The sequence below is a fragment of the Etheostoma cragini genome, chromosome 8 (genome assembly GCF_013103735.1).
Source record: "Etheostoma cragini isolate CJK2018 chromosome 8, CSU_Ecrag_1.0, whole genome shotgun sequence".
In the NCBI taxonomy this organism is placed as follows: Eukaryota; Metazoa; Chordata; class Actinopteri; order Perciformes; family Percidae; genus Etheostoma; species Etheostoma cragini.
Genome location: NC_048414.1, coordinates 3960690 through 3975886, shown reverse-complemented (window position 1 = coordinate 3975886; position 15197 = coordinate 3960690). Strand labels below are relative to the sequence as shown.

At 40.0% G+C, this 15197-nt stretch overlaps 1 protein-coding gene across 1 annotated transcript in view; it reads right to left on the bottom strand.

Moving 5' to 3' along the window:
• slc6a15 (solute carrier family 6 member 15) overlaps nt 1-4124 on the bottom strand; it is a 24139-nt gene extending 20015 nt beyond the window's left edge. Inside the window, exons 1-2 of the mRNA XM_034879492.1 lie at nt 3957-4124; nt 1638-2153 (exon numbers count right to left, since the gene is read on the bottom strand). Coding sequence (XP_034735383.1) covers nt 1638-1938 — 301 coding nt within the window. The 5' untranslated portion in view covers nt 1939-2153; nt 3957-4124. The remainder of the gene's footprint in view (nt 1-1637; nt 2154-3956) is intronic.
• Between the last annotated feature and the right edge of the window lie 11073 nt (nt 4125-15197).

Sequence of the window (15197 nt, the reverse complement as noted above, 5' to 3'; positions counted from 1 at the left end):
CCCCCCCCCCCCCCCCAAGAGATTATATCCTGTCTGGACAACCTGACACAGTTTCATTTAATCAGCTTTCTTGAGGCAGTCAATGGTTTTACACTATGTAATCTCCAGGTGAGAAGTACATCACATTATCACCTTCCCGAGACACATACACAAACACACACTACACATTAGAGGATTCACCCTGCAGTGAGTACAAAATGTAACACACCAACACAAGTCAAGTAGCTAATTCTGGGCATAATGAGACATGTTGTTTTGATTGCAGAAGGGTTTATGTGTTGTTATTGTTAGATTACAATCATGAGCATCAGTGCTGCTCACATAATGATTTCCTACATGTAGTTAGTAGAGTCATACGGTATATATTTGGTTTGGCTGTTGTTTGTAGGGGAAATGTTGCAGACCGCACACTGACAGAGACACAGATGGTTACGCGACTCTCATGTCGACCCTGAAGCTCTTTGAGCAGTCTGGTTTTGACACACAGGTACATAGGAAGGACTCCCTCTCTCCATCTTTCTTACACACACTTAGCAGCACACAGGCAGTACTGAACACATTGCACATGATACAATACCTGCGTCTGTTTGGTGTGTGTTGATTCTAGATATGCATTACAGGACTAATCAGGAGGAGCTTTTTAAGTGTCAAAGAGTTGAAACCTGATAATATATTTAGACATTTTGGAGAAGATCGGCTGATCTGTTTCCCAACAGTCATTTCCTAACTTAACACTTTTTAGACATGCACATTGACTTTAACATTGATTAGCTGTTGACCCTCTAGCCACACTGTAAACATAGTATAAATACAGCTTCATAATAAAAGCTACATGATCATTTTGTGAGACTGGGACCCACATATAAATTTGAATAAAGATGTGTCCATAATTGGATCTGTGTACTCTCAGAAACTAGAATGGTACAGTCTTCTTCTTTACATTTGTTTTAAGTGTTGCATTCATGATGCACTTTTTATTGTTTGCCTTTTTGTGTTTTAACCCAGATTTGCATCCGGCCCTGGTCATATAATGGCATTTTGTGCTTAGTTCGGGGTTAGTCTGTCTCCACAGCAGCATCTATGAAATGCTCTGCAGGTTCATTTTAATGTTGTTGATTTAGTTACTAAAGTCTCTTCAAAGGATGCTCCCAGTTAGGGACTACAACTTGAATCTTAGTTTCACAGTTTCTTCCATTCATTTCTGTCGTCTTTTGACTTATATCCAACCTGTCTTATTATCTTAAATTCTTGTGTTTCTTGGCTTCTGATGTAGCAATGTTGTCAAGATTTCAGAAACTTTTTTTGATAAATAAAATTCTGGAAATGATGGTCAAAACTATGAAAATAAGACCCACTTTGTAATAACCCAAATTGTCCTTAAAGTCATGCAGTTAAATCATAGTTGTGTTCAATTGTGAAGGAAAAACTAAAATAGATTTGTTTGATTTGTTCATGTCAATTTCATGTTTTTATTCAGTTCAACTAAATATACAACAATTTAGTTTTTTATTATCCTGTCATTTTTTAGAGTTAGTGAATAATGTTTCCATCAGTATTTCTTATAACTATAATGGTGATGGTTTCCCATATTGCCCACTTCTACTGTATATGTGGTTGGCAGATAAAATGTAACTCACCCCCTCCGTTCTTCTGACACAGGTAGGGGAACCTCCAGACGTTTCCCAACCCTACAGAGAAGCCCACTTGGGCCAGGATGTACTGGAGCTTGCTGTTCCAGGCTGGGCGTTCCTCCTCCTCTCCATCCGAGCCCCCTTCCTCCACATCACACTCTTTCCTTTCCCCTTCATGGTTGCTGACGATCAACGAGCTCTTCTTGAAGGAATCGTCACAGGCGTCCTCGTTGGAAAGCAGGTCTTTGACAGACTCTGTGACATCGTCGTCAAGCTCTCTCTTGACGGCCTTGCTGTTTTTGGGCATTTGATAAAGCAAACAAGGGCGAGGGGTGGAACGTCTTTTTAGTTGGCAGGCTGGAAGAGCAGGGCCGGCGTCTGGGAAAAGTCACTTTTTGGAACGTTGACTGTGCAAAGCTGAAAGTTGGAAGATATTTGGGTTCAAGGGCCCGTGGGGTTTAAGACAGTTTGTAGAGGTCGAGGGATCAGGAAGTGGTTTATTTCGTCATTATCACCAAATGTCTGTGGGGCACAAGAAGAAATATTGCAGTTAGTTAAAGTGAAAATTCTGGAAGATGTTGTCCGGCATCAGTCTCGTCATCGCTTTGAGTTTGGGGACTTTTTTTTCAGCCTTTAATTTTCCTTCAAAAAATGTAAAAATAATAAAACAGTTGTTACCAAAAATTACCTTTATATAACAAAACACCTGCTGACTTGGACAAATGAATTCTAAAATAGACTTTGTAAACCTTTAAATATCAAAAAAGTCAAATCAAAACCCAAACTCTAATCCTATTAACAAATAGTAATTTAACTGAACAACTCAAACAGTAAAGTGTTTCAATCTGATTTTAATCATACTTTCGTTTCATATAAAATAATTCATACTGTGACACCGTAATTTGCCTATCCCACAACATCTTGTGTGACTGGGAAACAGCTCATGCCAGAAATATGGCTTTATCAAGGGGGAATCAGTTATTTCTCACATGGAAATCACGTTGCTGGCTGGGGCAGCAAAATCAATGAATGAGGCTGATTTTAGTACACGTCATTGTTCTCCCAAAAACCAAATGCCAGGGAAGACCAGGCTGGTTGTGGACGGTGACTGGGACCGTGACAGGTCGTGGTATGGACGATCACGTTTCCAGCCTCCTGAATAATTTAAGATGAGAGGCCATTTGCATAGGAACCCAAACACTCCTTGTCTCCGCAGCTCTCCAGGACACGGAAAACCCCTCAAATAGCCTCCGGCCTATGAAAGGATATCAACTTCCAAAATACAAATAGGAATGTGAGCAGACATGCGCCAGTTCCCTGACCAGACGGGTGGAAGAAACAAAAGGGTCCCTTGTCTCTTTTTTTATCCTGTTATAGTCGCAATCATCATTTATTAACCTGTATCACCGCTATGATTATCACTAGCCTATATATAGCATTAGAAAAGATTCAGGGGTTGGACGCTATCCACCCAACGGCACGTTAAGGTGCACAACACCCCTGATTCCTTAAATGTTAGCCATAGGCTCAATTTTACATATTTATGCACTTCAATATTTAAATAAAAACACATCGCCGGCGTAAAATATCCCAGAAATATTTGGATGCATCCGTCCGCGTTGCAGAAATACACCATGCGTCCCCGACGTTTCACCAAGCTGAGGATTAACTGATTAATCGATTGCCTTACCGCTTCCAGATTAACCTGGTTGTGTGAGGCAAAGGCCGTAATCCAGTGAAGGCAACATAGCAGCCAAAACGACCGCGGATGCTGAGTAACCTTCACTGCAATATAACGGCGGCTGTAATAGGAAAAGGCATAGCAATCAGGCCTATTAATGAATGGGATTGTGTTTGGGCTGAGGGTGATATACACGCACAAAGATATCTTGTTCCTGTCTGTCTGCACATGACTCAGGAATGACTCAATACATGTAGAACGAGCAGATGCAGATGGATACAAAGGGATAAAACCATAAATTAAAAATAAAACCAACACACCGGTGCCATGTGGCTCGTTGTTCTACCACGCACTTTTTTTTTACTTCCGCGCATAAATGAATGTGCTGCCTCCCGCCCGGTCTTAATGCCATCTATGTGAAATGTTTCATCATTCACGTCTCCACGTCCTGCGCACTGGCATCTCATTCAGCCTCTTTCTGACACGCACACACCCACGCGCGCGCACAAACACACACATACATACACACACACACACACACACACACACACACACACACACACACACACACACACACACACACACCCTGCCATGCTTTTATCATTAGCCCAATACCTTCTGGTTCTGTTATGTAGTCTACTCACCAGTGTAGAATAAGTCGTCCTTTCACTGGAATGATGCGTCTCAAGGAATAAAATTATGAGAGCACATGCATGGGGGAGACATTATCACTTGTTTCTATGTGAACCAGTGCGGCCGGTGTGCTGCCAAAGACTCCGGTGCCGATACTTCTCTTGCTTTCAGCCAGAAACATGGCACACTTAAAGAGAGGGGGGGCTCATCCTCATCCACACCTATCACGGGTCCCTTTCCCACTCTGTGTCCATGATGTAGCTCAGCGCATACAGATTATAAATCCGTACTATATGACTGCATATTATACGTAACAGCATTATTAAGATTTAAGGTGAAATTAACGTGTTTGTTTCCGACAACCCCCCCTGTCGTTCTACTTGGTACGCTCCACTACTACAGGGGAAGGGGCTGGCTCATGGATACATGCAATGTGTCTCTGTTTATAAACGCTAATTTCCTTCACTGGATAGTTAGCCTATATGCTCGTATTTTATACCGGTTCATTTTCATGATGTCTTTTTTATATCTGAAGACAGATTGTGTTTAGGATTTCAATACATTAAAAGCAAGGGTTTTGGTCAAGGTCGGCGTTTACCCGCATCATCCACACGTGCACCCTTCAAGGCTAACGCAACAGTAATTACCATATAGCTCAGACTAGACAGAAATCTGTTTTTCTAAATCGTCTCGCCTAAAATGAGATATGCCTTTATGCGTAGACCACAAGAACAGTTTATACACACAATTAAATAATGCAACATCATGTAAGTGAGGATTTTTACAAAAAAATTTGATAAATGTTAGAATATATTTAATTTGAAAAAATGTCCATCCATCCATCTTCGGGGGCAGCAGCTCCACCAGGGGGCCCCTGAGGAAACCCGTTTGAGCTGCTTGTACCCTAAATCTCGATCTTTCGGTCATGATGTAGCGTTTATGACCATATATGAGGGTAGGAATAAAAACTGACGTTTCATACAATGACAACCTTGTGCTCCCTGGACAAGGATACACATTTTACTAACTAACTAACATACATAAAACAATGTACAATATGTATATTTTTTAAAACACTGGCGATGCCTATAACTAATAGGCTAAGCCTTATAGGAATAGATAAAAAAGAGCACCCATCAATGTGCCCCGTAAATCCCTAGATGACCAGGCTGTAATAAAGACACTTCTTTGATTAAATATTAAATAGAGTTATGCATTTTTCTGTGAAAACATGAGTTTTTTTCAGGACATGCCTAATTAAGTAGCCCTTTACAGAGCCAAAAGTAACTCTAAAAGTATTATAAGTATCTACTGGAACGTTTAAAATGTTGAGCTAAGCTAACTTGTACTTTACTTGTGTCGTTTGTACTAATCACTACTTTTCTGAGGGGAATAATGTACTTTTTAAAATTTCCTTTGGCGGCAAAGAATTGTAGCTTACTTTGCGGATTACAATTTTACATACAAAACAAAAATGATTTTTCAATGAAGAAGTCACAGATGAAGCTACCTAATACAGTATACGTATATAGGATGGAACAGGCAGTTAAAAGTATGGCTAAAGTGGGATTGTGTGGTAAGGCTGTCTGAGAGAGTAGTTGGTAAAGTTATGCGTGACAACTTGAGCTATAAAACCTCAAAGTGTAAAGTATGTGCATGACTCAATACTGAAACTGGGTCGTAGGAGGGAAATGTGTGCATTATCCACTCACATCACAGTTTCCGGGTCCCACTTCTATTGTCCCACCTTCACATAATCCTTCTTTATTTCACTTTTTGTGCCTATAATGGAGCGCTTGTGCTACCATTCTGTGTCCTTTAAAAAAGAACAACATTTAAGGAGAAGTTTCCTGCTGATCAGCATCATTGTTCCTTTCTGGCATCTGACTCTCTCCTCATGCTCTAAATCTAAGGACACAATGGATGTATGGACAGACTTATTTCCCATGCTTTTGGATTTTCTATTTCATTTTCTTTAGCAAAATCAATTTTAAAAAGCTAAATAAAAAGTGTCATTAACATTAAAAATTAAAAAAAGTTACATTTCAATGCAAGAGGGGACCAGCTATCGTGTTTCTTTTCTTCATGGAAAGCTGTAGATTTTTCCTGACCAAAGTGCAGTTCAAAAAGGAGAAACGGAACCACCCGTCTTTGTCCTGAGTTGTCCCGGAGTCTCAGGTGCATCGAGGACATCATCACAGAAATATCAGTTGTCAGGAAGTCTTTGCCAAATAACTTGTGTGAGAGATTGTGTATCTGGAGCTCACACAAATCCCATTACTTCCAGTTCATAGCCCTTATCACTGCTCTTTACAACTCTCCGAAAGGATGAAGAACATCTCAGACATTGTGTTGTGTATCTCTGCGCTCCTGACGTGAACAGAGGCCGTCATCCTCATTGTACAAAATGTCCTGGATATTGCCTGCTCACTGCACCTTGTCCTCTCTGCAAGAGCTCAGCGAGAGCATGAGCAACAGACCTATTGATTGCTGCTAATAGCCCCCATTTCATCAGCAGGGCAGCACATAAACCATGAGAGCACTGAAAAAAAAACAATGCTCATGTCAATTCTATCAGTACATGCATGTTTTGCTTGGCTGATGACACTGTAGTTCACTTATAACTCATTAAATAACTTAGGTATCTGCCACCTCCCATTCAAAAACCCAGAGACATATTATTATTGCATATTCACCGTCTGTTCAGAGAGTAGACCAGCGCTGTAATTTATTGTTTAACACAAAAAAGCTTTAAAAAGGTGGTTGTTGGCTTCTCCTTCTCCTTCTTTGCCCCCTTTTAACCCTTGTTAACCCTGCTGTCTTCCCGTTAACCATGACCTTGTCCTTCCAGGTAAAAATTGAAACCGAACATTTTTGTTGTTGGTGCTTTTCCGATATTTTTGTCGCTTTTCCGATTTATTTGTCACTTTTTCAATGCTTTTGGCGTTTAAAAAAAAAACCTGAGCTGGTTTAATAATATGTTTTACACTTGTTCTTGGAATTCATGGTTCATAAACCTCATTTAGATCAAATTAAACATACTATTTTTAGTTAAAAAGGCAGAAATTATGAACTATTTTGACTAACAGTTAACATCAGAGGATGTTGAGTGGATCACAGATGGATATATGTCAAAGTTTAGTCCGAATACTGTTTTGAAACTTAAAAAAAAAAAAAACTCAAATGCTATAAGATTAAAAATCATTAATTTCACCTGACGAATGTTGTGTGGAATTATCCATGTTATTTTTGGGTAATTTGGAAAGAACCATATTGCTGATGCAAAACACTTTAAAACGGGTCAATTTGACTCAAGGACAACACAAGGGTTAAACTTGGATCCCCTGTAATGTCTTCATGGACCACACTGGGCCCGGCGTGGTTGGGCATTAAATCTTGACACCTTTCCACAGAGAGTTCTCTCTTTCCTCCCTGCAGCTGTCTATTTGGTTTTGCTTTTAATAGACATTTCCACACACTCATTCACAATTAAACTATCTTCCATGTTTCTTCTGTGTATTGGTTTAGTTTCTGGGAATAACTGCCAATTTTATGCTCCACATTTCAGCAAAAGCGAGACACCGTGGTTTCATGTGGTGAGGAAATGGGAAATGAAAGGGAATGTTGGAACTCAGCACCACAGCAGACACCCAGCCCAAAACCTAACTGGTACCTCTGCTGTCCTCTCTGTACAGTATATTTACTGAGGATGTAGTGGACAAGTCAAACAGAATACACGGAGCAGTCGTGACTGAACAACAAAGCTGACGAGCCTGGGTTAACCCACGGGAAATTGGATGCAGTGGACTTTTGGCATTATGTGTCATGGTGATTGTGAGTGACTCAGGGTTTTAGTGGTAAGGGATTTTGTGAAGTCATAAAGCAGCAGCTGTAAAGAGCAACCAGCGGCTTTGGTTAATAGGATAGCAGTAGCTCAAGGTGATTATAAACATTACTTTCTTCAGAGATTTACTGCTCAATCTGTGAAGCAAAGGAAGAACCCTTTCACTGACTATAAACTGTAACTCTCTCACTTTAATCTGCAAGCAGTGAACAGTATCATCTGGTGCTCAATGTCCTGAAGACAAAGTAGTTAGCTAGTTTACTCAGATTTCTGTGTCATGCCAAACATCTGGCTCATCTCACAAGGGAAAATAAGACACCCGACATTTTACATAAAGTGTATCTTTTGGTGATTTATATGTACACACAAAAGAGCAACTGTGTACTTTCGAACGTTTGAAATGAACTGCACACTGAAAAACGGCCACAAACGTACAGTATATCATGATAGAGGGCTTTTTCCCAACCGACTTAACTAGCAAATCCATATGTTTCACATGTAAATAGCCAATTCAATGTGTGTGTATCATCTAGATTCATAAAATCAATATCTGTTTTTATTTTACTAAAAATATTGCAGTGCATTGACTGGGTAAAGCCCGCCCACTCTGCCGGCGAAAGACAGACATACTGCGCCGTCACTGATAAGAAAGGTGATAATAATGTAGTACTCTGATTTCTGATCTGTGAAAGCTGCCAATATAGAAGGATCTGACACTTGTTGAGCCATTTTGATGATTTAGAGTCTGACACAATGTTACAGTTTATGTTTTTAAAACACATAAAGGATGTTCAAGCAGCAGTTCTCTCACTAGAATTGCTTATTTCACTTCACAGTATGCAGTACTAAGTTAGTCTTCAGTACTACATTTCTTATGAAAATGTGATTTGCTAACCGAACATCCACACTAAGTTGAACCATTCAAAAAGATGACAGCATAAGAACACTTTCATACTTAAACATCTGTACATCAAAAGTACTTATTGATCTATCCTTTACTTGATTTTTCCTTCCAGAGTAGAAAATAGACTTTTTTTTGTCGATTGTGGAAAAGAAACTCATGTTTGAAATCAGCCCACCATTGTCTCTTGTTTTGAAAGAGGAATGAAACAGGTGATTAATGCATGTGGACAGTGAGGTACCTGGTGTTGTCCGTTCTGTGCTGCTGTTTTGATTTTGCGATGGTAAACACAGAGCCGTTCACAGATGGCGGCTTAACTTAGCCCTAACCTGTTGAATTCTTCATTACCTGACGCTGACTTTGGTAACACAATGCCATCTGGATGTCACAAGTTTACCCCGCCCTGCCAGATCTCTGATGGAAAGTTAAGCTATATTGGCTTTCACTGCGTCACAGAGACGCAAGTTGTCAGCCAATGGGAATCACCCTGAGGTGGCATGAATGGGTGATGCTGCTGCTGATTTTTCACACTCACTCCCTCAGAAAACAAATCTTGCAACAAGAAAGAAAACTCATGTCATGCAAACATTGTCCTTATGTAATAAATGGTTATTGTCTTAAGGTGGACATTGTATAAGTCATACACTCTGTTGCCAGTTTATTTGGTCCCCCCCACTAAAACTAATGCAGTCAAATACAGTCCGGCAATAACTCCTAGTTATATTATGGTTGTAATGCTTAGTTTTTGTTGACACAGTTTTAGATAGATGTTGATTCAACTTGTGCAGTTTGTGGTTTTGATGAATTATCATGTTGAACTTACAGATGTTTCTATTATTTTGGTCACCCCATGGGGGTAGGAAAAAGAGCAGAAACACTTGTATATTGCAGTACAGTTCAACAACACCACAAACTACATACTCTAGAATTGTACCTATATTGTCAAAGGTTACCAACAAACTAATGGAGGTGTATTTCTTTAAGTTTATCACCAGAATTAAACAAAGATGGGTCTTTCAGAACTGACAACCAAAAGCCTTTTGAGTTTTTGCATCACTGACTCTCACATAGTATTTACTCTCACATTAAAAGGTACCATCCTGCAACTGTTATCCAATCCTATGATGCAAGTATACTTAGAATAACTGTTCATGACATCATAAGCTCTTTAACTTACATACCTTGAATGTGTGCTATTGTCTTGAAAAGTTCAGTTTCCACCCATGGGAACGCAATATGCATTTTATATGCTGTCTGGGAGCTGCTTTAAAAAGCAGAAAAGCCGGTGTGATATAATACACAACCAAAAAAAACAGTCAGCGGTAAGGCGGCAGTGATGTCAACCCTGACAGCCTTGATTCAGTTTTTTTTTTCTAGTAGAAAACAAGAGTCAAAATGGGGCCGCAAGGCCATGAGAAGTGTTGATGCCAGCTGGAGTTTGGATGGGCGAAATAAGAATGGAATTACGAGATGGTGATACAGAACATGCTATCTGCTCCCAACATGTTGTGTCTTGTCTGAGTCAAACTGTTCTTGCTTCTAACTGTGAGTTCCTCAATGATAGGTTTTCTCTCACCCAAGGGATTTCTTGTGGGCTTTGTTTACCTTTTCGTTTGTAGGACAATTGACCTCAGAGCCGTGGGTAAGTCCGTGCCACCTTGTGTACCAAAAGAGGAGGTGCAGATGCTCTCACATCATTCTGGGAGCTGTCATTATCTTCTTATCACAAGTCGAAGGAACTGCAATACACAAGACGGGGGGACAATGAGACGCAGGTGCAACACATAGGGGCGGGGACAGGTAATTCCTGATTTCCTTTGCTTTTTGATTACTGCTTGTTCTTTGGATTTCCCTTTGACTGTCATTTCTTGGACAAAGTTGCAGGTAGATTTATTAGTAATCTAATAAAACCTCTGAACTTCTGATTACCTGAGTCGAGCAATTTGTGGGTCCATTTCCTGGTGTGCGTGACACTGATAGACATAAGAAGTGTGAACCACAATATCTTAGCACAAGAATGATGAAAGTTTTGAACGACTAACAGACAAGGATTATTAAAAAAGGAACAATGAACAGTGATTTTTAATTGTTGCCCAGCCTTGCTCACTCACATTATGACAAGCAGTAACATCCAAACACACATTCACCACACATGCACAGGGCTCATTTTCAACAGCATAATGGCAGTAATGCAGCTCAGGCTCACCTCTCATGCTCACTGGATGGAGGCGGAGATGCTTTTTAAAAAGAGTGGATTACCTGCAGTCAGAGATGGCAAAAGTACTCACTTCCCGTACTCAAGTAGAAGTACAGATAATTGTGTTAAAAAAACACTCTGGTAAAAGTAGAAGTACTGATTTAACTTCTTTACTCAAGTAAAAGTAACAAATTGAAATTTACTCAAAGTATAAAAGTAAAAGTAGCCTTGCAAATGACAAAGCTACCTGTACCAGACACATGAGAAACTAAAGTGGACATGGGAAAAGGGCTCTTTATATGTCATCACCTACATTTTAAATGGATGTCTGCCAACAGGCCTAAAACATATATCTTATTTATTGGGACAGAGACTGGGACTCCAGGTTAATAATATTCTGACCAAGTAGCAAGATATGAATTCAAGTGTGATAACGTGAGAAGTCTGTGTATATTCCCATCCAATGGGATTCCATTTGGCATTGATGAGGCAAAAATAATAACTAACTTCAGTGAAATTATTTCAAATTTAGTGAGGACTAGATTAGGACTGGATTTAAAGTGGATTCTGGTATCCAACTTTGGCCCAGGTGTGTGTGTTAAAACACGGACGGAGACAACTTCTCTCTGTTGATGCTTTATTACAATAAAGCATCAGTATTTCATGGGTGTGAGTAGCTCTGCTATGGCTGTGTGTGTGGTAATAAAATAAAGAAATACCATTGTAAAGGAAACACAATGCATAGGAATCATGTTTGCTAGTAAATAATAACAATAAAGCCACTACTAATCACATTATATTAATGAGCAAGGACGTTTAACAATCGCCATTATATCGAATCAACAGCCAGGGGTAACCTAGGTAACAGGTGTAACCTGGCTAACAGGTGTAACCTAGGCAACAGGTGAAAAACACAAACAAGCTAACTTTTGAATGTGCCAGAACTACAGACCAATACAACAACAGGCTTGAATGAACTGACAACATCAGTTATATGACTTACAGTTCTCAAACACGCTCACGAGCTTAGCTGATTATCCTCCAGACTGCTACTCTCTTTTTCTTTTCTCTCACTTTTTTCTCCGTGTGCCGTGCGCGCCCGCTCGCTGTGTGAGGCGCGTGTCCGCGCTACTCTCCGACATGCACGCACTGTCACACCTGATAGACAACCTTTAGTACAAAACTAAAGTAACGAGCCAATTTTGTAAAATGCAAGGAGTAGAAAGTATCGATATTCTTGTTAAAATGTAAGGAGTAAAAGTAAAAAGTTGCCCAAAAAAAAATTGTAAAGTAAAGTAAAAATATCTGAAAAATCTACTTGAGTACTTCGTTACTTCCCATCTCTGTCTGCAGTAAAGCTTCCTCCCTTCCCTCAATAGACCCTGTCCTGTGACACAAGGCCAATAATAAGTCATGGGTCTCGACAGTACGTCACAGCACTAACACCAGAACTTGGCCAAGTGCTGTTATTAGGGTTAGTTTTATCCCTCTGGGCCACCATGTGGGTGGGTTTTTCCATTAAAGCCTGAGCAATGCATGTCAGAAAATTATAAACTATTAGATGTCAGTGATGTCAGCCTTGCTCACTCACAATATGACATGTAGTGACATCCAAGTACACACTGACCACACATGCACAGGGCTCATTTTCAACAGCATGATGGCAGTAATGTAGCTCCGGCTCACCTCTGGTGCTTGCTGGACGGAGGTGGAGATGCTTTTTCAAAGAGTGGATTACCTGCAGTAAAGCTTCCTCACGTCCCTCAATAGACACTGTCCTGTGACACAAGGCCAATAATAAGTCATGTGTCTCGACAGTACGTAAATGTAAATGACGTCACAGCACTAACACCAAAACTTGGCCAAGTGCTGTTATTATGGTTAGTTTTGTCCCTCTAGGGCACCATGTGGGTGGGTTTTTCCCTTCACACCATTACAATCAATGTCAGAAAATCACAAACAATGAACTATTGAATGTCAGTGATGTCATATTGCAGACCATAATCCGTATTGGATGTTCATATTAAATGTGACAAAAGCTTCAAATAATGGGGTAAATGTATTTAAATGAAATCAAACAGTTTGTTCTACTCTTAGCTCGGTATGACGTCGTACCTGCCCGGTTTACTGTGTATGGTCATCTGCTAACTCCATAAAAAAGCATTTTTACCCTTCACAATAAAAGCCCAGCTTATATTCTTCACCGCTCCTTCTTTCTCACTCAGACTTAGGGGCGTCAGACGGAGGGGGGGCAAGGAGGCTGAGTACCCACATGCTAGAATGAATAGCTGTGGATGGAGTGAGGGGCCCATAAAAAATTCCTTTCCACAGAGCTCAGAATTTTGTGCTACGCTCCTGCTCAGACTCACCTTCTTTCTAACACTAATAGTTGACGAAAAAGACAATGCTAAAGTGTAGTTAAAGGTCCAATATGTGGGAATTTCTCCCATCTAGCTTTGAGATCACATATCGCAATCAACCCTCTCGCGCCACGCGGTTCAAAGAGCGTATCGCAGCTACTGTAGCCTTCACGCTTCTCTTTGTGCTCTTTTCAATATCATTTTTCTTTTTCTGGGCGAAGAAGAAGACTCTGTTCCTGAAATTTTTATTTTTATTTTCAATACGTGTTGTTCCCAACGTATCCTTCTTGCTCGGAAGTGACGATACCCATTAGCAGTACCTGTACATTTATCATTTGACAGTCAAAACAGAAAGTCCCTTACCTTCAAACAGAGATGGCAAAAGTACTCTCTTCCCATACTCAAGTAGAAGTACAGATACTTGTGTTAGACTAATCTGGCATAAGTAGAAGTACTTATTTAACTTCTTTACTCAAGTTAAAGTAACAAAGTACAGGCTTGGAATTTTACTGAACATTTAAAAGTAAAAGTAGCCTTTCAAATAACAATCATTTTTCATGCAAAGCTACCTGGACCACACAAATGTTACTAGAGTGCAAGCTGAGAAACTTCAGTGGACATGGAAAAAAGGCTCTTCATATGCCATTGCCTGCATTTTAAATGGATTTCTGCCAATAGGTCTAAAACATCACACATAGCAAGTAGTAATATGTGAATTCAGTTGTGATTCTGGGAGAATTCACAGATCCAGTTTCACTTTTTAAATCTTCCCCTTAACATTTAAAGGAAGTGTTTGGAATTGTTGGTTGTGGTAAATATTCATGACAAAGGACAAGATTGGATTGGGCAACACAAACTTTGATTATGAACAACTACAAATGTTCCACACTGGACCTTTAAACAAAAACTCTCTTTATATTCATGACCTTCCACCTTTTTGTCTCTCTTTCTCTCACATACACGCTCTCTCTCTCTCTCTCTCTCTCTCTCTCTCTCTCTCTCTCTCAAATTATAACATCATTAATAAATAAAACAAAAAAATAAGGGATTTTGGGGTACAATGGTTCTGGAGAAAGCTACAAGCAGTAATACCACAGGCCAAGCAATCACTCCGTTCCAAACGGGCACGTTGTGAACGGGCACTGTCCTAGTTAGATAGAACGCAGGTTCAAGGCAGTTTTGCATTGGCTTCACTTATTGAAAGTTGCCACTTGGCACAAACGCTAAGACTCTGGAGACCTGGAAACGCTGACCAATCAGAGCTGACTGGGTTTTTCTGCAAAGGGCTTAAAGAGATATGTGGTCAGACAGAGCAGAGGATGAATACAGGTGCAGCAGCCGTGGGCAGTGTTAAAAAAATAAAGTGATTTGAACCATATTACCACATTCATACATGCATATAGTGATCAAAGGAAAAAAAGATCACTTAATTTCCCTCTACTGATCATGTTTTGTCAAAAGCAAATGCTGCATTAAAATTCGGAGCGTCCTCCACAGTTTGTCTCTGGTCAAAGAGAGCCATTCTGCCTCCACACAGTGGCTGTATTTACACAGACTGGGGCTCAGCACAACAGTTTGGCTTAAGATATTCTATTTACATGTATAGACTTCTGTCCCTTAGTGAAGTAAACAAAAGAGCTTACATTCAATTTTGCCCCTGGTTGTCAATGTTGCCACTGTATGGAAATGCGGTCAAATGCTCAGCATGTGACTGTTAAAGACTTGAAAAGATGAAAATGTGTAGACTAGAAAACATTGTGTAAACTTTGTAATACCACATAAAGAGTTTACAAAACAAATAATGGGGAAAAGTCAACAAGTGTCTAAGTTAATGATGAATACAAACTAGTAGAAGTGCTACTTTAAGTCATTGAACCTGAAGCACACTGCAGCCCCCTCCATCTTGTTAGGAGGGAATTCTGATTATAGTAATCCCACAGTCATTTGAGG